The sequence below is a fragment of the Acanthochromis polyacanthus genome, chromosome 12 (genome assembly GCF_021347895.1).
Source record: "Acanthochromis polyacanthus isolate Apoly-LR-REF ecotype Palm Island chromosome 12, KAUST_Apoly_ChrSc, whole genome shotgun sequence".
In the NCBI taxonomy this organism is placed as follows: Eukaryota; Metazoa; Chordata; class Actinopteri; family Pomacentridae; genus Acanthochromis; species Acanthochromis polyacanthus.
The window spans coordinates 29,791,866-29,814,380 of record NC_067124.1 but is presented as its reverse complement, the minus strand read 5'-3'; the positions used below and the strand labels follow the sequence as shown (position 1 = coordinate 29,814,380).

The window sequence follows — 22,515 nt, the reverse complement described above, 5'->3', positions numbered from 1 at the left end:
ATAGTAATTCATTCTTTTACAACGTTTGACTTCAAAATTACAATTTTTTCTGTGTTTAAATAAATTACTATGATACATACGTCATTATTTTCAGCTTTTAGTCTTTTTTTTTTTAATTCTTGCATTCTACCTTCCAGCTTTTTACCAGTTTTATTTTTTTTATCATTACTATTAACAATAATGTTATTAATACTACTACTACTAATAATAATAAATATATATGACAGGAATTAATATTTATAATAATTATTATTATTATTAACTGTTGTCAATTAAAATAATTATGTATAAGTAGGATAGTTTCTAACTAAAATTTTACAGGTTTTCACAGTTTGCTGAATTACAGATAACCATTATCTGAATTTATTACATATATTATAATTACAGACATGCCGGAAAAAAATGTATGTAACATCCACATCAAAATCTATTTATACAAAAGAGAATTTTGTCAATTTTTTTGCCATTATATAAAATAATAACTATGTATATTAAGGCACATAAATGTGTAAATTCTGTTTTTAATTGTTAATTTACAGTTTTGCACTGCTTCAGTTTTGTCATGTTCACTGCAATGAAGCATCAATTTACATGTTTACTGCAAATGTAAAAAAAAACATAAAATTACACTACAGTACTATATTTAAAGCAGCCATAAATATATGTTTTTATAGAAATTTGCTATTATTTTCACCACCGTCCATTTTTTTAAAAGATTTAATTACTTTTTTTGTGTTTTACGTACATTTTCTGTCACATTTAATTCATTTAACCTTACAAGTAATAGTTTATGAATCTGACTAACTTTGACTCATAATATGAGGACAGACAGGAAGCTCTGCTGGAGCAGAAACTGGATCTGAGTCACTGAGTTTTGTTTGATCGCAGAGAAACACGCAGATTGCTAACCTTCAGCAGCACAGAAGACGAGATATACAAATACAACGACTGAACGAATAAACACTTTCTTCTGAAAACTCAAACTGTGCTGATCCTGACACAAACTCAGATTGCAGGCTGGGTTTACGTCTCCAAAAGCAGAAAGGTCTGTCGTCGGCCGGCGGCCTGACAAAGTGACAGCGACAGATTTATTTAGGAAACAGCTGGAGGTCATCTGCCAGCCTTAGTGTGTGTTTTGAGCTGTGGACTGAGGCCAGGCTCTCTCTGAAGGACTGCTTTTGTCTTGTTAGAAGGAAACCACAAAGAGCTCCGGCAGGCGAAAATGAAAGCAACTGGCAGAAAACACATGAGAAAGCAAGAAAATAGAATAAAATGAAAATAAAACAAGAGGCAGATTCCCATAAGAAAGAGGAGGGAAACAAGGCAGAAACTGGAAGTGAGAGCTCTTCAAACCGGCTCACGTTTGCAGAGACACCGGCTGAAGTCAGCTCAGCTTCATGCTACTTGTTTTGTTTTTTTATAGGGGTTAGTGCGACTTGAAAGATCCACCAAGACCTTTGTGAAGCCTCAATGTCGCCACATGTGGTTGTAATCCAGTCAGCAGGTCACAGAAAGACATGGCGAGGCTGCAGAGGAGTCAGTGCCTTGCTGAAGGACACTTCAGCAGCAGAAACCTCGCTCTAGTTTTGTTGGATTCTGCTGCTGCTCTCTTTCAGGACTGTGACATTTAGAGCTCCAGGTTAAACAACGATGATACCAGACAACCTGAGTTTCTGCAGGTTATAGAAAGCCACATTTATGGCACAATTTGTGAGGATTTAAATACTGCAATTTCTGAACTGTAAGCCTACTTTTTTAACATGCTTTGAACCTTGCGACTTATACAACGATGCGGCTAACGTATAGATTTTTACAGGCAAGCTTCATGTCGTCAATATGTCTAGCCTCCTCACATCAGGCCAAATAAATTACCAAGCAGGTCACAGTGAACCAATAAAACTGTTCAAATTTAATCAAACACACTAAATTCTTCAGATCAATCATTTTGCATTTGATGCACACACCCTCATAACGGAAAACACACGAAGAAATGCCTATGATGCAGCTTTTAAGTTAAAGGCAATCGATCTGTCAAAGTAATAAAACGAGCTGCTGCCCGTTAGCTTGGCATCAACGAATCAATGGCGAGACGTTGGAGTCGACAGCATGAAAAACTGACTCAGTGCATTTTACTGCCGTGTTACTGGCACTGTTCGGAAAAAAAGCATTTAATTAATTAAAAGGTTAAAAAATCTTTCTGTGTAAATACACCCCCTGTCAAAAGTTTTAGGACACTTTCTCATTCAAATAAAGTAGAACCCGTCCTACAACTTCTGACAGGGGGTGTATCTACCAAACTTGGTACACATATGCAGCACATCAGGCTGAACAAAAAAGTCAGTGACAGCCACATTCCAAACCCAACAGGAAGTGAGCTGTTTTGCGTTGAATGTCAGATTTTGCCCATTTTTCATTTTTTTCTAGAGCGAACTCATCCTAGGGGGAAACTCCAATTCACCTCAAATTCGGCCAGTACATACAGGAGGCCTTAATGATCCAAAGTTATTAAAATCTTTTTCCAGAGTCAAAGGGCGTGTCCATGGCAGCCTCTGGAATTTTGATCCTTCACCATGAAATTTCAAATGCTGTGTAAATGCCCTGAACATGCTCCAATCTGCCTGAAACTTTACATGTATGATCAGAGTCCTTCCCTGATCACATCCATAAGATGAAATCCACCCCCTGTCAAAAGTTGTAGGACAGGTTCTACTTTATTTGAATGAGACAGTGTCCTAAAACATTTTGACAGGGGGTGTATCTCATGTTACAATGTGGACACCTGGGGCTTATAGAAAAGTGTCGCCTGTATATGTACACATTTTTTTTTATTTTTAAATTTAGTGGGTGCGGCAAACGTCATTTGTTCTTTTAGATTGTTTGATCATAATATTATTAGTTGAAAGCCTCACAACATTTCTAAAACATTAACAAAAGGTGAAACATCTTGATTTGGGATTTTTCCTGTCGAGGAAAATGGTAATGAATCTATAAAACATTTGCACAATGCTAAAAACTATGAAGATAAACCCGAATACTGAAAACGTCTTAACAACGTATGTCAAACAATGCTATAGCCAAACATTTTTAGAACGTGTTTAGGTATCCTCTATTAAGAAGCATATTTTAGGAACTAAAGAAAAACCAAACTAGAACATTTTAGGAATAAAACATTTCTAGCTGGGATGCACCTTAATGGGATGCCAAATATTTATCATTTACAATTTTTGATCCAGCTTTCTAAGATGGAGTAGAGAAATGTTTTCAGACTTTTCGTGTGTTTTCTGAAGCTCTGTACAAAGAAACCAGACTTTGAGGCGACACAGAGGCTTCAGAAAGGCTCGGCAGCAGCAGAGACTCAAACAAGATGCTTCAGAAATGAACAAACAGGCATCCCTGTGGACAGCCTGGTCTCAGTGGAGACAGACAACAGGGAGGCGAACAGACCTTCTCCAGCTGGGGTCGGGCGGCGGCGACAGGTAGGCTGAGTTGTACAGAGGGTTGTCCACCTGAGGAGGCAGCAGGTTAAGGAGACAAACACATTCATCAACTTCTCTTTTTCAGCTGAGCAGGACAGACGGCGGCTGGTTTCACTATGATTCCAACTTCTCATTTTCCCATTTCCCACTGAACTCTAGTGAAACGTTAAAAAGTAAAAGTTAAATAAACACAGCGCCACGTCTGTGCTCAGACTTCAGATCACAGATTTTAACAGCATAATCAACAGCCTCCTTCACACATTCACACTTTCTGCTGCAGCTCCACAGAACAAACTGTTTCAGGAACACGTTCCCTTCTTTTACATTTTCACTGCTGTTGTTGTTCAGAGTTTTCCATCTCAACCTGTGAGGGTTTGCTGTGAGGTTCTGGTTGTGTTTCCAGTGTATTTTCAAATTACCAGTTTAGATGAAAGTGGAAAACAACCATAAAAGACAAAAATGATCACAAAGAGACACAAAGCAGCCACAAGGAGACAAAGTGACCACAAAGGAATACAAGACAACTACACAGACAAAATGATCACAAAATGATCACAAAATGGCCTTTAAGAGATACTAAACAAGCAGAGATGCAAAACAACCACAAAGAGACACAAAACAAGCATAAAGAGATGCAAAACAACCACAAAACGTTTAGAAAATCACACAAAACAACCACAAGGAGAAAAAAATTACCACAAAGAGACACAAAATGATACAAAAAAAACATTAGGAGACACAAAACAATCACAAAGAAACACAAAATGATCCCAAAGAAGAGCTAAATGACCACAAAGACCACAAAATAACCAGGAGAAAAAACGACCATGAAGAGACACAAACTGATCACAAATGGACAAAAAAATCCAACATCCACTAAGAGACACTAAATAAACACAAAAATGTGCAAAACAACCGCAAACAAAAGCAAAACGACCTCCAAGAGACATAAAATTAATACAAAGATACCAAAATGACCATAAAATGACACAAAATAATCATGAAGCGACACAAAACAACCACAAAGAAACACAAAATGAGACAAAGACATGCAAAACAAGGACAAAAAACGTATAATGTTTCATAAAACTGACTAAAAAATAAATCAGAGTGACAGCAACTGAAACTCAGGACAACTTTTCATTGTCAGAGGTTTCTTCTGGGCATAAAAATCCTTCCATTCAGTAATAGGCCTGCAGTAAATTATCCATTTACAGCAGGATGGAGGATCAATGTTTGGAGTGTGTATGGAACAAAAAGCACGCTGTGTGGCCACTGCAGCTTAAAACCACATATTGACACGAGGACATAAAGCACGTTTAAAACTAGATTAAATATCTGCACGGCAGAGCTGATTCACAGAAACAACCACATTTGAAGCTGCTGGTCTGTTGCTTAAATCACTTAGGAAAACTACAGTCAGATTTATCCGCAGCTGAAGATAGTCCCCAAGTAATCCAACCATTTCTCATTTCTGCTGAGAAAACACCTGACAGTACCATGAAGGATACTTGGCGGTTGCGGTACGGTCGGACCGGCGAGATGAAGCGGCGGTCCCTCTGGACTCGCTCCACCAGACCGTGATGCCGAGTCGACCGGTTGGACTCCAGAGTGGAGGGGAAGGAGCCCTGAGACACAGAGAGAGCCAACAGTTGTGTTCGGTTTCTAATGCACCTCAGTGGAGTATAAAGAGTGCCCAAGACGAGACAACACAGACAGAACAACAACCCAAGTAACACATTCAATGTATTTTTAACGTCTATCGTAGATTAAAACAACAATAATCTGGCATTAGACTGGTGCTAGAGTTGGTTTGGACTGGTTGTAGATTTAGTGTTGGACTTGGCTTGGACTTTGTTCTGGACTGGTTTAGGACTTTTCCTGGTTTCAGGCTTAATTTTAGATTAGATTTGACTAGTTCAGGCTTTGGACATGGTTTGAACTGGTTTTATACTTGTGTGGGATTTGGTTTGGATTTGGTTTTGGACTGCTTTTAGTCTTGTTTTGACTGGTTTTGGACTCCGCTTTAGACTGGTTGTAGATTTAATTTTGGACTGGTTGTAGACTTGCTTCTAGATTTGGTTTAAATTTTGCTTGGACTTGGTTTGGACTGATTTTGGACAAAGTGTTGGACTTTTACTGGTTTCAGGCTTACACAGCTTTAGACTAGTTTTTAAAGAGACCTGAAGTTGTTTTTGGATTGCTGTTAGACTTGGTCTGGACTGGTTTTAAATTATACTTATGGGTTTGGTTTTGTGCCTCCAGATTAATTCCCTGTCATCTCTAACAGAATCTCAGAATTCAGTCTCACACAAACACTGACAGAAAAAATTCTCTTCTGGATTTGAAAAATGTAAATGGATCATAGATGACTGTCTCATGGTGGTAACACAAATTGGTCCCCGTCTCTCTGTGGATGCAGCCTGAGTGGCTCCACACTAATCTCAGCATCTGCGCCAATCCATAAAAATCTGCCAAATTGAATTAATGTGAATCAGCAGATTGTTTTATGCATAAAAACTTTTGTATTTTTAATGAAGTTACGCAAAAATTTACCCTCATACAATGAATATTTTGTCTTTGAATCACACAGAGGAAGGTTCAAATTTCACATTTTTAATTTGCTTTTCCTGCCATTTTTATACCATCTTGCCTTCATAAGCACAGAAAAGAGACACATGAAATTTTAGCAAACTGGTGGATAAAAACTCACAACTAAGGAAATGAAAAGCTTGCAAACCTGCTCCCATGAGAAAACCCACAGATAATGACCTGAAATAAACTGCTTTCTAACTGAGCTGATTTCACAAAAAACACTTTTCAGAAAATGAAAACCTGAAAGAAACACACTGGAAGAAGTCAAAGACCTTCCTGTGCTTGCTGCCAGATTCATACCATCTTGTTCTGAACTCAGAGACCGACGAGGAAGAGGAGGAGGCAGACAAATGGAGATTGATATTGATGACAAACTTCCATTACAGAATGAGTTTGGCTCTGCATGGAAATAGTGATGACTCAGATGTGCTGCAGATCGACATGACTCAGCAAAATGTTCTTATTCAGCAGATTGATCAGCCTGACCTGCGGTACTTTTAATTCTCAGAAGCTCTGTAACGTACCCGTCAGTGATGTTATCTGACTTCAGAGACACATTTATGAGCTAAACTCATCTATAAATTACCAACTAAAAGACGCCAGGAGCCAGAATTAAGATTAAGAGAGAAATGGTACACTGCAAAAACTTACCAAATCCATTTGTCTCATTTTTAGTCAGATCGTCTCATCCCACTTGATTTAAGATAAATTCACTTAACAAGTGATATTTCAGCAAGATAGACGGACTTGTTTTAAGACAGTGCATCTTAAAAATCTTGTTAAGTCAAACAATCTTGAAATTATCTTGTTTTGAGTTGCATTTTACAAGAAAACTCAAAATAAGTGTAACCCTCGTGTCGTCCTGCGGGGTCAAAATTGACCCGTTTTGAAGTTTGAAAATGCAGGGGAAAAAAATTTATGTTCACAGGGAATTCTTGGAACATTTTTTGGTGGAAAAAAAGAAATGCTAGAAATGTTTGTGAAGAATATTCACATGTAGGTTTAATCATTCTTGATTTCTATGTGAATTTTCTTAAAGAAAATAGAAGTTTTACTGATACATATGGAATCACGTTAGATATCTTTAGGATTTTTGGGAAAATTTTTACTTATTTTTTGAAAATATTTACAAGATTTTTCTTGGGGGATTTTTTTTTTTAAATAAAACCTTCAAGGGAAACCTTTAAGGAATTATTGAAGTTTTCTTCCTGAAGGTTTTGCAAAATTTCAGAAACTTGGAAATTTTGGGAAATTTGAGAATTTCTTTTAGTGCCCGCAAATGAGGACAACAGGAGAGTTAATACATCTCAAATTAGGAGGTTACATGAAAGCAAAAATCTGTTTTTGAGTGAAAAACTGCTGCTTTTTTAAAGCATGTCTGGTTTATTTTAAGACACCTAAGCTTGACAATCCTGGTAAAATATAGCTTAAAATACGTTTTCCCAGCTAATTTTAAGATCTAAATAGATCTTATTTCAAGAAATCTTACCAAGCCATTTTTCACTTGTTCTATTGGCAGATTTTTTTCACTAATGTCAAGGTAAAAGTTCCTTTTTTTTCTTGTTTTGAGAGGGGCATTTTGTCCAGTGCAAGAGAAAAACAGAATGGGAAACTGAAACAAAGGCCACGGTGGTGTTCAGTCACCTGGAAGTCCTGCGGGTTCCTGCCGATCTGGTTGACGTTGGGTAGCGAGCCGCCGTAGTACGGACCCTGACTCCGGGCCAGACGGAGCTTCTGGGCCTGCAGCTGCAACAAACACAAAATCAATACCAAGTACATCGTTAATCAACCGATTCTTTAAACAACAAACACATCAGGTCCAACTGATCAGTGGCTCAGCTCCACCTGAAACGCTTTATTAGTGCATCAGCCATGCCTAATTCCATCTCAAACCCTTACAGTCAACCATCTCTGATTTACTTCAAATATAAAAAAATAAATAAATCTAAGAAATAATCAGATGATTAATCACTATTGAAAATAATTGTTAGCTGTTGCCCTAAAGAGCGCCAGAAATAGATTTAATCGCCGTTTCTCTTGGATGTGTGCTAAAATCACGTGACACCACAAACAAATTATCTTCTATCTTTTATCTTCTGTTGTCCACAGTCAGTCAGTTTGCTGTAATAAAGGAGGAAAGAAACCAGAAAATATTTACATTTAAGAAGCTGCACTCACAGCATTCACAGTTTTATTAGAAAAATTACTAAAACGTATTTATCAGTTACCAAGTTAATAGTTGCCGACAAGTAACTGATTAGTCTTCTGACACCCCAAAACCACTTATATCATGTCCCTGAATGCAGCATCCACTGCAGCCTGCCACTGTTGGATATCCTTTGAGCAAAACTCCCAGCACGCACTCCGTCACCTCTGGCAGTCCCACAGAGCTGCATGTAAATGATTCTTGAACCTCCTTCATCAGAGCGAGTGGCGGTGACGGCAGCGTCGCTTCAGACGTCACCAGCATTACAACTGACACTAACTATTGCTCCACATCGCACAAGCAGGAACGAAAAGTGACGCCTGCGTAGGTTAAAAGTCCACCAGTAATTTAAAGTATTTGTGCTTATTTATCGCCAAAACCATCTGAACAGCTGACAAGTTCCTTCAGTCACTACACTGTTAAAAATTCAGTGGGAAAAAAAACACAAAAAAAGAAATTGTGAAAAATCTGTCAACAAGAGTGCTAGAAATGGTGGAGTACTGTACTGTGTAAATGTATTTTTAATGCTTTTCTAAATAATATCTACATTTATAAAGACACGCAGATTTAGATGTGGACAGTATTTATAGTTTTGGCCCGTTTTGTGTTTTTGGAGGATTAACATGTAAAAAGATTTTTTTTTACCGAGATATCAACAAGTGGTGTCTATTTTTTTTATTTAAACAAACAATGACAATCTGTAAAAAAAAATGCAGAAAATCATTTAACACTTTCACACCTTAATATGCATGATTTTCTTTTAAAATTAGGGGGAAAAAACATCTTGAATACAATTATATGTCTAATACAGTTAAATACAATTACTACAATGGATTTCTTTCAGTCCTGCATTGCAAAAGACTGAAATACAATACATAAAAATACAGACTTTTGATGTGGACATTATTTACAGCCTGTTTCTTGTTTCACTGCTGTTGTTTTTTAATAGTCAATATGTAAAAAAATACCAATTTTTTTCACTTTTTGTTATAATAAACAGACACAAAACCATAAAGAGAAGCAAAACGACCACAAAGAGACACAAAATGACCACAGAGACATAAAAGAAACACAAATACACACAAAGCAAACCATAAAGAGATGCAAAACGACTACGAACACACAAAACCACTACAAACAGATGCAAAATTACCACAAAAATACCACGAATAGACGCAAAACAACCAAAAATGATTACAATGAGACAGAAAATGACCACAAAGACACAAAACCTCCACAAGGGGACCCAAAAAAACCACAAAGAAATGAACCAAGTAAAAAGCCACGCTGTGTGGGGGCGTTTTAAACCTAGCGTGAAGCAGATTTAGCTCATTGAACAATGAATGGACCGAGAACGTGAAGGAAACTGTCGAGGTTTGCAAACCTATAAATACATGAGAGCAGCGTGTGGAGGCAGTGAGCAGCACACTGAGGCCCAGTTTGAGATGAACTCATTTCATCTCTGTGTCCTTGTCCTCTATCTGCTTCTGTCCTTGGATTCTCTGCAAAACTCCGCTACAATCTCTAAACGTAACAAACTCAGATTCTTCGACATCGCCTTCAACGTTTCTGTTGCCAAAATGCTGAATGTTTCCAGAGAACTAATCATTGTCCAGGAGGACAATCATTCCCAAAGTAAACTCTATTGTAGGTTTAACCATTCTGTGAAAAGAAAATGACTCAGGGCTTTGATTAGACAGAGGAAACTGGAGCACTGAGACAAATTCACTTCTGTGTGTTCGTCATGAACTCTGTGAGGCTGTAAAATGTTCAGCTGGAAGAAGAGGAAAAACCTGGTTTCAATCCAGGAGCACGGTTTTGCTCCATTATTGCAGTTTTGTTTGTGTACATTTTTCAGTTTAAAAGCTTTATGTTTAGTCTCAGGAAATTTTGGACAAACACCGTTTACTGAAGAAGGTTAAAAAACATCCGGTTTCAGTTGTTCATCATTTTTCTGTGGAGGTTTTAAACATTATCACAGCTGGACTCAACCCTGACTGGTTTTACATCTCCTTTAAATACTTCATATATAAGATTAAAGTTAACTATGCAAAGCTATTATCCTGCTGGCTGCTTTTCTACTATTTTATTTTGATGTACAAATTGATTTTGTTTCATATTTTGAAACACATATTTCTAAAAATGTCTAAGAAAATATAAAACCAGTCAAGAGTGTTGTTGGAAACATCAACATTCAGTCTGCAAACAGTCACACCATCATCGACAGGCTGAAAATAGAGAGCGATTTTACTCACACACTAAATCAGTGTCCAAATTGAAAGAATTCAAACATCATGTGATATCACACGAGTTTTTGTAAAAACACCAAGAGGCTGACAGTAAAAGTCAAACAGAACTCCATTTTCATTTTATTTTTTATGTGTACCTTGCTGATTTTTCATGTGGATGCTGTTTACATTTTAGTCAGTTTTTCTTTCCCACAGCTAATTTGTAAAAGAATATTTTTACCAGATATTGTCTGTAATTTAACAAACAGTTCAAAAGCATGTTCAAAAATTACAGCTAAAAACTGCAAAAAACATATTTTCACCAGTACACATGTGCTGTTATGAAGTGAGCATAATAATAAGTTAAGACCTCTAAAGGACTGACCTAATGTTGTCTTGGAACAGCTTAAAAAAAAAAAAAAAAAAAAAAGTGCATATACCAGCAATCTGCAAAAATGAGCTGAAGAATATAACATATTGTAAAAAATAATTGATGTCGAGCATCTCTACTTCCAGTACGAGACGAAAAGGTTCTCATAGATGGAAAACTGTGAGCGACAGAAATTTAGATTCTATCATTTTCTAAACGGCATCACTGAATGAACTGATATTTTTCTGTCTAGCGGTGAAATAAATAAGCAGTCGTCTGTTTCTGGGTGAAGATTTCTGTTCTGTTTTGCTCTACATGTGAAAAAATGACAGATAAAAAGAGCTGAAGTGTGTAGATCATTACAGTTTACAGCCACAGAGTCTGGTATGGAAGGTGGTGGAAACAACAGACCAGCAGAGTGAAGACGAGCGTTTGTCCTAAACAACAAAACCTCCCGATGACTCACACAAACCTGACAACCAACAAACGTACAGTAACCACTGTTTGTATGCAGCAGAGCTTCTGTAATGCAGCGACGCAACACAAACATGACAGAGACGTGTTTCAGAACTCCTCCAAACATCAACACAACAGACTGAAAATGCATTCAGACGACTCTGAAGGTGTGACAGTAAAGTGAAGGTCGTCCAAAACAGAACCGCTCATCGTGTTTATCAGCGACACAAATCCTTCAGTGAAGCAGTATTTGGGAAAGAACAGTTTGTGAATGTACCGTTTTGTTCCCTAATTTTGTTAATTTACAGATGATACTGAGTGAAATCACGGAAATTAAGCAATTTACAAAACTGGCCATAATGTCAATAATGTACTAATTGGTATATCAGACATGAGGGGTCTCTGAATAAATAGAACCAAAAGAACCAGAACCCTCTAAAACATTGGTGTCAAACATGCAGCCCGTGGGCCAAAACCAGGCCGTCAGAGCATCCAATCCAGCCGACGGGACGACTTTAAAGTGCTAAAGTGCTTTAGTAAAGTGCTAAAATTTCAGAGAAGACATTAACTGCAAACTGTAAATTTGTAAAACTATTCATTTTAAATAATTTCTACACTATGACAAGTTGTTTTGATCATTAAGTAAAATACTAGATTGCTCGTTGTTCTTTTGTTGTTTTGGGTCTCATTTTTGTAATATTTTCTCTTGATTTTGGTTTTCTTTGCCTGACCTTTGTTGTTCGTTTTTCGTTTTTACAAGAAGATAAAAGAATATGCTGCAGTTTTTCCAACTTTATTTTGAAGCTGTCTGTTGACAGTTGTCACTTCCTGTCTGCTATTTTGATGTTCAACTTTACACACAGTGCTTTACTTTGGAAATGCCACAGAGGCAATGTTGTAAGGAATTAATTTCATTTTTGGACTTACTGGTGAAGTTAAAAGGATTTATTTAGATGTTTTTATGTTGTTTTATTCTGTTTTTGTTGCAGTTTTCACGCTGTAATGTGTATCAAGAGCCACAGTCAAGTTTGGTGCGACTCACGATTCATTTCGTGCATACGAGTTTAACTAGTTGGATAGCTGCAGCTTTTACGTTGCAGTGAAGACGACACACATGGAGGTGGCTTTCCTTTTCTTTGAAACAGTGTCATCAGAAGAGTCTGACTTACACTTGGGAGCCAACATTAAGGGCAAAAGTTAGGAGGGAATTTAGCACAATCCAAGGTGGCGTACAACCGGAGAACGTAAACAAAGCCGTCATACAGCGCTGCGTAACCTCCACTAGCTCCAACTAGTTCCACGTAACCTGTTTCAACGTAACAACAAAACGCCGTAGGTCGAGGATGCTGTAAACCGAGGACTCCCTGTAATCACATTTCTCATTTTAATTTGTCACTACATTTCAGTCCAGTTCTGCCAAAGAGCCACTGAATTTTTGTTGCGCGACTGTCAGTCACAGCTGAATCAGTCATGGCTTCACAGCTGCAGCAAGGAGCTCAGAATTTTTTGGTTTTCATTGAATCTTTTTAGAGCAAAAGCTTTATTTTTTTAGTCATTTTATAAATGAAACATGTAATGCAACCCACCTTCTCTCTGCTCTGCGTAAGCACAGCTGCAGTTCACCTGACAAACTGGAACAATCACTATTTTTGTCACATGACTGTTGGTCACAGCTGAGTCAGTCATGGCTTAATGGTGGATTCAAGGTGCTCAGAATTTGTAGCTTTTTTACTGAATTTTGTTTGAAAAAATTGGTTAATTCTGGGGATTTTTTTAATGGCATGTGTAATGCACTTGTCTCCTTTCTCTCTTAGAAGTTTTATCACATCACTCTTGGTCACAGCTGAGTCAGTCACGGTTGCGTAACAAAGCTCACAATTTTTACTCTTTTACACAATCTGGTCAGAGTAAACACTTTCTTTGTAAGTTTTAAAATGAAACCTGCAGAATAAAGTGATTTTGACGCAATATCACAATTTAAAGCAGAGTATTGGTTAAGTTTTCCGACAGAATGGCTTGTAGATTTGAAAATCTGACAATGTTCTGCTGTTTTTAGAGTTTGTGGCTGATGAATAGCACCATTTTGGAGATTTTTTTTTTTTTTTAACATTGGGATCTAGAAGGTTATATAGAATTCTAAAACACATAAGGTCATTCAAAATTACCAATAAAATATCATTATTTTTCTAACAAACAAATGAGAAAATAATCTTCCTTCCAGCTGCCAAACATTCTTTCAATCCTGAATGTGGCTCTAAAATCAGTCCTGTGACCATGTTGTTTGGGCGGATTGACGAAAGCTCTCAATGTGACACCACTTCTCCTCTAATAATAACGACTTCACACATCATATGGACAAATACCTATTTTATTGGGGAGGTTGGGGAATTCAGAGACCAATTTTCTGTTATAATGTCTGCCTGGAGCTGTATATCTCAAGAGCAAATACTCCCACCCTGTGAGCAGAACTTAAATAGAATTCTTTGGAGTTTGATGCTGTCAGCGTAATACTGAGTGAAGCAGTCGTAAATAAAGCAGTGCCGTGGAGGCTAAAACTGGAGCTAAATGGCTCCACTGATTCATACAGTCATAATATGAAGTTGTAAAATTTGAATCGGCAGCTTTATCTGGCTAACGATGCAAACCCCTCCACTAAAACTGTAAATCAGACCCAGTTTGCATTTAAACTTAAAAAATAAAAAGATACAAAGGCTGAAACTGTGACTTGATGTGTGGCTTTACTATATCCAGGTCGATTTAAATCTGATTAAACCTCTGGATCACCACCAGAACATCTTTCCTCAGTAAAGAGTCTGAGACTAGAGATAATTGCAGGTCATCGTTTAAAACTCTGGTCCCAGTCAGACTCCAGATCTTTTGCTTTTCTATGTCCACATCCCTGAATATATTTATAGATTTATTTTATATTTTAGGCAAAACCAGACATGTGATGCAGGCTGCGTGATGTTAACCACCTCTGGCTGGTGGTGGTGATCTGATTGTGTAGTTACATCAGATGTCATCAGGAAACACTTTGACTACAACAAACCAGACACCAACCAAACATCGGTTTACTATTCTTCTGTTTGGCTGCACGGAGCTGAACTACACTGAACTAAAATGTTTTTATACGTTTGGTTTGTGTTGTTGTGTGTTGTGGTGTATTGGTGTGTGTTTTATGTGTATCGTGTGTGTGTGTGTATACTCGTGTGTCAGTGTGTATTAGTGCTGGAATGTGTGTATTTTAAGTGTGTTCTATATGCACACTTGTGTGTAGCTGCTTGTCGCTCTGTGTCAGTGTGCATTGCTGCATGTTTTGTGTGTTGGTGTGCGCTTGCTGAGCGTTTATGTGTTGCTGTGTGTACCTGTGTGTCTGTGTGTTAATGCATGTGGCTGTGTTTGTGTGTTGCTGCGCATTTTATGTGTCGTTGCGTTGCTGTGCATTTAGTACATGACAGTGTGTACCTGTGTGTCAGTGTGTTAATGCATGTTGTTGTGTCGCTGTGTGTTTTAAGTGTGTGTTCCCATGTTTGTCTGTTGCTGTATTATTGCTGTGTGTCGCCTTGCTGCTGTACGTATGTTTGTGTTACTTTGCATTGCTGTGTGCCGCTGTGTCGCTGCACTTGTGTATCACTGTGTTTTTGTGTGCGTTGCTTTGTGTCAGTGTGCGTGTCGCCGTGAGCAGCTCCGTGTTAAAGCTGTTCTGTGTCTATATACAGTTTCTCTCTGATACACTTTATTTGTTTTCTGAAATCAAATCAGTGCTGTTACACATTTTATCGTATTTCTGAGGCGACAACATAAAAAACAGAACCAGTCGACAGTGCCTATGGTCAAATCAGCACCCAAGGAACACAAACGGAGATGCAGAACGGTCACACTGACATCAAACTTTAACTTGTCATTAAACAGGATAAAAAATAGAAAAGAAATTTATTGGCAAATTAAAATTTCTGTGAATTCAAACACTACATCTCTCTGTACCGACTCACTAGACACCAACATCATGTGGTGTCCAACATAATTATCACAGTCAAACTCAATTTTTCGACTTTAAAATGCTGTTTATGCCATTTAGAGTACGCTGGAAAAAAACCTTTAAAAAGTCTTTAAACTGTAATTATTTTTGTTTGTTTTGTTAAATTTAACAATAACACCTTGTAAAAATCACAGGAAAAAATATTTACATGCTAGCAATAAATAAACAACACAGGCCAAAAATGTCTATTTCTACAAATACAAATTAACTCTTTTACCATTTTTGACCATAAAATAAACTATTTTTAGCGTATTTCAATTAGCAAAAAATTCTCTAACATTTACCAGGGCTGAAAGTGTTAAAAAATGTTTTGTACAAAGAGAAAATCATTCTTTTAAAAAGTATTTAAATTCACAAACAGTAATCTTTTATGGACAATTTGATGTTATTTGTAAGAAAAATTATTTATATTAAGAATAAAAAATTGCAACAAAAAAAATAACTGTTAATATTATTATTGTGTTTAAAATGCTGATGTAAAATAGTAATAAATAAACTAGTAAAATCACACAAAAATAAATGTAAATATCAACCAAAAACAAAAACGATAAATGACGTCCGAATCAGAAAATGTGCCTTTTTACAGACACTAAAAGGAAAGAAACTGTGACGCAGAATCAAAACCAGCATCACGTCGCCTTTCTGCCATGTGAAACTGAAACAAACTGAAGCGTGTGAGAGACACGGCCGCACAGCTCACGACTAAAACACAAATCATTTCACACGCTCATGAGCGGTGCTGCAGAGTGAAACCTGACTGTCTGCAGCACGGTCAACGCTGCGAGTCAACACCGAGGCTTCCTCTCTGATCAGATAAAGTCTGACTTATTTCCTTTAAGAAATACTTCAAGCGTTATCAAAATACGCATCAAACCACGTTACATTATGTGACCACCACACCCAAAAATACCAACATGAAGTCCTGCTTCACGAGGAAAAACGTCCTCTTTAGGAGTGAAACTAGATGAACTTGCTGGTGGCAAATTAAGAATGAGAAGCACTAAACTGAAACAAAAGCTGAGAATGCCAAGCCTCCTGAAAGGCAATTTATCTTTAAAAGAATAAGTCAATAAAAACTAATCCAGATTACACTGGTTATCAGCCAGAAACTGCAAAAAAAGATCATTTTTAACTTTCCAAACTACTCATCTGTGACATCCAACATCCACACGGAAAATATTTCAACCTCATGTGCAATATCTTAATAACAAGGTGGGATAGTGCAATTTAAACTATAATTATTACCCTGGTTCACCCTCGTGTTGTCCTGTGGGTCAAAACTGACATATTTTAAAGTTCGAAAATGTGGGGGAAAAAAAACATATTTTCACAGTGAAACTTCTGATGTCCACATTTTCAACATTTTTGGGAAATCTGAACATTTCTGGTGGGAAAAAAGAAATGTTAAAAATGTCTCTTCAGAACATTCACAAAAAAACAACCAAAATCCAGCGAATTTTGCTGGATTTTGGTTGATTTTTTTGTTAATGTTCTTAAAGAAAATATTAGAAGTTTTACTGATGTATATGGAATCACTTTAGATATTTTTAGGATTTTTTTGGAAGATTTTTACTCATTTTTAAAAAATATTTACAAGAATTTTCTTGCCAAATTTGGGGGATTTCAAAAAAACCTTTTAAGGGAAACTTTTAAGGAATTATTGGAATTTTCTTCCTGAAGGTTTTGCAATTTTTCAGAAATGTGGGGAATTTCTTTGCTGAATTTTGGGATTTTTTTCAGACAAAGAAACAATATTTTTTGGTGCCCGTAAATGAGGACAACAGGAGGGTTCAGCAAATTTCTGTCTTTTTTTTTTTTTTTTTTATACATACAGTACTTCTTATACTGCATGTTATCTGCAACATTCTGGCCACTTTTTGCTTTTAGATTTGTCAAACTCCAGTTATAACTGTTGTAACTGATTTTAATTAAATTTACATCCAGTTACAAATGCAGTAGTGAGCAGCCCAAGTCTGACCTACTGAAAGAGGACAGTTTAAAAATCCAAACGCAAGGTGGTCACTTACTTTCCATAACTTCTCTTCTGTTTAGACTAGCCATCTAAAATACACACTTGGATTTTTATTTCACTTGACATTTATGAAAATTAGTGCACAAGTCATAAGGCAATATCTCATTTGCAAATGCAAACATAAATTTCACACATATTCATATACTTCTTGCAGCATTTTCATTTAGAATTTCTCAGATTTAGATTTCTACAGTTCTTCTTTTACCGTGTGACTCTCCTTTTTACTGTCTGTTGTTGTTGTTGAGTATTCTAACTCTACACACCACTTGAACGCTTTTCTGATTCTGATACCAAATTATGGCATCAAATTTAAAAATTCACCAAAAATTAACAGTTTGCACTCATGAAATTCTGTGAAAAACAGAAAACTCTGAGCTTCTTGACACAACCATGAAGCTACTTTTTCTCAGGTGTGACCAACAGTCATGTGAAAAAAAATCAGTTTTAAGGTGAACTGTAGCATGTGTATCCACAGAACAGAGAGGAGACAAATCTCACTAAATGTCTCATTTAAAAAATGTGCCAAAAATAAACTCTTTGCTCCAATGAGATTTTGTAAATAAATAAAAACTGAGAGGTCCTTGTCACAATCGTGAAGCCATGATTGACTCTGCTGCGACCAAAAGTCATGCAGCAAAAATTCAGAGTTTTCGGCTGGACTGCAGGCTGTTGTCACAGAGCTGAGAGGAAACAACTATTAAAATGCAATAAAAATAATTAAAATGTAATGTTAAATATCTATAGAATAGAATATTTTTATTGTCAATTTCTCTATATATCCAGGACATTCAGAGGTACCAAAAAGACGCTTTTCTCACACCTTTGCAATAGCGCCCCACATTTAAAAACGGATCAAAATACATTATACATGAAATAAAGTAACATAAATAAAATATATAAAAATCAACTTGTGAACTGGCATTAATGCAATATAGGACAGATAATTGAGGTGCTAATAGTACAAATATTGTAGCAGCTTGTTGCATTTATTTCTAAATTTATTTTTGGACATGTTGGTTCCAGGGTTGTATTTTTTGCAAAATAAATCATTTTCAAAAAAAAAAAACTACTTTCATTCTATCTTTTTTCTGATTTCAGTCACTATAACTGTGTCACTCTGCACAGAAGACATTTCAGAGTTTTCTTCCTTCCAGCCATGGTTGTTCTGTTCCATAAAGGCGCCAGACTTTATATTACAGTTAAAAATGAGCCCGCAGTGACGAAAAATGTCATAGAAGCAAAAAAGCCACCAGAAACTGCTCGAAGTTTAAATGGCTAAACAATTTTTGACTGACTATCAATACTTAAACCATACTTTGTAAACTGATAAATATAATCCTCTGGATAAAAAGACTACCGCTCATTTGGTACGATGACATCACATAGGGCTGCAGCCAGCTATTTTTTTTCCGACTCAACAGTTAAAGTTAGGTTTTCTGACTATAATCAAAAGAGAAATAGTCTGTGGGGACATTTTAAACATCTTGTTTATGTTGGATGAACAGTCCAGAACCTAAAACAAAAATCTATTTACCAACAAAGAAGACTGAGAAAATCTGCAAACATTAACTTGTTCTTGCAAAGATCCAAAAATCACAGCATTACAGCGCGCCTCATGATGGTCTAACACATCCAGAGATGGTGCAAATGCTGCAAAATGATCTCATACTGTTCTGTGTTATCGCTCAACCCTGGAGCCAGAGATAAAAATACATGACACTGAACTCGGTAACAATAATCCAGATGAGCGAGGAGCCTTGTGTGAGCTGTCTGAACAGAGACGGCACTCTCGCCTGAAGCCACATCTGTGTTTGGGAGGCAGACGGCAGCTAATAACAGTGAGGCGAAGCAAACCCACGCTGCGATTGGTCCGACGCTGCTGGACTTAATAAAGCACCTGAGCAACACAAGACGACAGCATCACACCTGAGATCGTCTGTGCTGCAACATAACATCCTTAAAATAACTCTCGCTTTACTGCAGCAGGACAAATAACAGCAGCTAAAGAAGGCTTCAAATGATGCTTAGATTCAGTTTATTTTCATTTCCCTGATTTAACTCGGACACCAGCAAACATGTTTCACATTCAAAACAAAAACATCACTTATTTTTACAGACTTGAGCTCAAAATTATGTCTTCACAAACCAAAACCAACTAATTTCTAATGCTATGGGATTTTTTTTTTTTTTTTAAAAAGCAGCAACTCTTAAGACTAGAGCTGAAACAATTAATCAAATAGTCATCAACTTGTAATTTAGTCGCTTAATATTGTGACAATCAGTGATCAGTTTGAGTGTTTTTAAGAAAAACTTTATCTTTGGACGATTTTGTCATAGTGGGCTTTGGGAAACACTGATCCACATTATTCCGTGATATTTTAGTGACCCAACAACTAATTAATTCATCTAGAAAATAACTGACAATGATCCTTAGCTGCAGCCTTACTTCCAAATGCATCTCTAAATTTATTAAGAAAATAATTGAAATGGCAATTAAATCAGCAGCAAACCTGTCTAACTTTCAGCCCCACATTTTCTACATTTGAGACTAAGACAGTAAAACAGAACACTAAAGACCAGCTTAGCTTTTTACAAGTGTTTATCTAATACATCTGTGTGATGCTAAAAATGCCTAAAACACATTACAATGGGCTGACGTTTGTGTTTTTATATAAAGTAGCCAGAAACCAACGAACCCTGGTGTAGCTGATAGTAACTTAGCCAACATCCACTGTATGTTTGTTAAATTCACTCAGAAAACGGGCGATTACTTCACATTTACACAGCTAACTGGCTGTTAACGTAAGATAACAGGCTACGATTAAGATAGCTGGGCAGAACTCCTCCATTATCACGTCGTAGCGAGCATGCAGACACCGTCAGCCAGATTCAATTAAAAAAATGACAAATTAAAGTCAGAAATCCAGAGAAGAGCCTACAGCTGATGAATGAGGCCGGAAAATACACTTATGGGAGCTATTATTCAAAACGGCTACGGCGTTATTAAAAAACAAGAATCACATCTTTCGTTATTAGACCCACTAGAAGAGGAGGGACAGTTTTTAAAGTTAGCTCAAACAGTCATGAACTTAATGCCGATTTCACCAGGAGGACAACATAATTCGTTCAATATATTAGTTTGTGTGCGTTTGTTGAATATAGGTGTTTTTAAGTAACGCCAAGTTAAAGTGCCAGATTTTTGAGCGGAGTTCGGCGGGATGTCCTCTCGGCGCTAGCAGGGTGACAGCGACGTAACATAGTAAACAAGCCAAGTTAGCCCTGCGAGCTAACGAGGCTAACTACGCTAACGACGTATCGGAAATGGACAACAAGAGGCGACAACATGTCCCGCTCACACTCAACATCCCAAAATAACTGCACACTGTGTCGTGTTCACGTCGAATTCGCTAGAAAAGCTCCAAATCCAAGCGGAGAGCCGGGCAGCGCCAGCAGATAACGTTATCTCGGAGCCTGACAAGCCCAGGCGAGGCCTCCGCTCCTCCGGGCAGCTCTCCTCCTCCTGCCTCCGTCTCAGACTCACCCTGGTCGAGGTGATGTCCATCATGACCTCCTGGAAGGCGGCTGTCTCCTCGGCCTGCCGCTGGGTGTGCAGCGCTATCTTCTCGCTGAACTTTCGGGGGTTTGAAGCCCCGGAGCCGGTCCCCGAGGTGGGTCCGGGTCCGGGTCCGCAGCCGCCTGAACCCGTCGCAGACATCTTCACCGAGCGGACGGGACGACTTGACGTAGTGGAACGATTTTCAGCAGAGAGGCGGAGAGCGAGAGGGCTCACTCTACACCGACTTTTGAGCACCGCCAACACCAGCCAGTCTGCGCCAAAGTCTCTGCAGCGCCAACGTTTTGTGTCTCATGATAGATAGATAGATAGATAGATAGATAGATAGATAGATAGATAGATAGATAGATAGATAGATAGATAGATAGATAGATAGATAGATAGATAGATAGATACTTTATTTATCCCCATAGGGAAATTGTTGTATCCGGCAGCTCATATAAAACACTACAAAAAACACATAAAAACATCGTCACATGTAAAAACATAAAACATGTAAAAAAAATAAAATAAAATAAAAAAACACCCATAAAAACCATAAAAGGGGCAAGCGAGTTGAAGGTGGGGGAGCTATGAGGAGTTATATAGTCTGATGGCTGAGGGGATAAAGGATCGCCTGAAGCGCTCCGTCCTGCAGCGCATTGAAAGCAAACGGTCGCTGCGGCTGCTCTTTTGTCCGGAGACAGTACTGTACAAAGGATGGGTGGGATTTTATCGTTCTGCGTGACTTTGTGGTGGTTTGTGTCCATTAAAGGCTATTATTTTTATCTTATTTCGATGGTTTTTGATGGAAGGTTGTGTTGTTTGGAGTGTTTTTGTGTGTTATTCTCCAATTTTAGTGTGTTTGCGTCTCATTTTGTGTTATTTTTAGTGTTTTGTATGTGCTTTGTTGACGTTGCGATGATAATAATGTGTGACTGCGGCCTGCAGGTCTCTCATAATGAACAATACGACCTGTGGAGGATGGGTGGCATTTGAAGGTATAGCTGATGTAGACAGAAACTTACCTAACAATAAAACTTTATGAATCTCATTAAAGTGACTACAATACGTTGCTTCTGATTAAAGTTAGACTATATGAATATAAGTAGCCAGAAACCAACGAACCCTGGTGTAGCTGATAGTAACTTAGCCAACATCCACTGTATGTTTGTTAAATTCACTCAGAAAACGGGCGATTACTTCACATTTACACAGCTAACTGGCTGTTAACGTAAGATAACAGGCTACGATTAAGATAGCTGGGCAGAACTCCTCCATTATCACGTCGTAGCGAGCATGCAGACACCGTCACACAGTATGTGTGTATATATATACACACACACAAAAGAATAAAAAATGTATACAAAAGAATAAAACTTAATCTGTTAAGATGTCCCTGAGTTATCTGATCGATTAATCTCAGGTGTGTGCAGCCTGGTCTTCATGGTAACTGGTGGAACAGTGAGGTCAAATGAAAACACGCCGCAGTATCAACACCCACCAGTCAGCGATTCCTCTAGCGGAGTGAGTCATCTTATCACTGAGCAGCTATGATCG

General features: G+C 37.6%; 1 protein-coding gene across 3 annotated transcripts in view; it reads right to left on the bottom strand.

Annotated features, from left to right (window-relative positions):
- LOC110963917 (CREB-regulated transcription coactivator 2) overlaps positions 1–21,203 on the bottom strand; it is a 46,277-nt gene extending 25,074 nt beyond the window's left edge. The window contains exons 1-4 of one of the 3 annotated variants that reach the window (XM_051956837.1): positions 20,944–21,203; positions 7,716–7,817; positions 4,988–5,104; positions 3,445–3,506 (exon numbers count right to left, since the gene is read on the bottom strand). In XM_051956837.1, coding sequence (XP_051812797.1) covers positions 3,445–3,506; positions 4,988–5,104; positions 7,716–7,817; positions 20,944–21,117 — 455 coding nt within the window. In that variant the 5' untranslated portion in view covers positions 21,118–21,203. The remainder of the gene's footprint in view (positions 1–3,444; positions 3,507–4,987; positions 5,105–7,715; positions 7,818–20,943) is intronic. The other 2 variants (XM_022212444.2, XM_022212445.2) reach the window with 2 other exon arrangements.
- Positions 21,204–22,515: the final 1,312 nt, after the last annotated feature.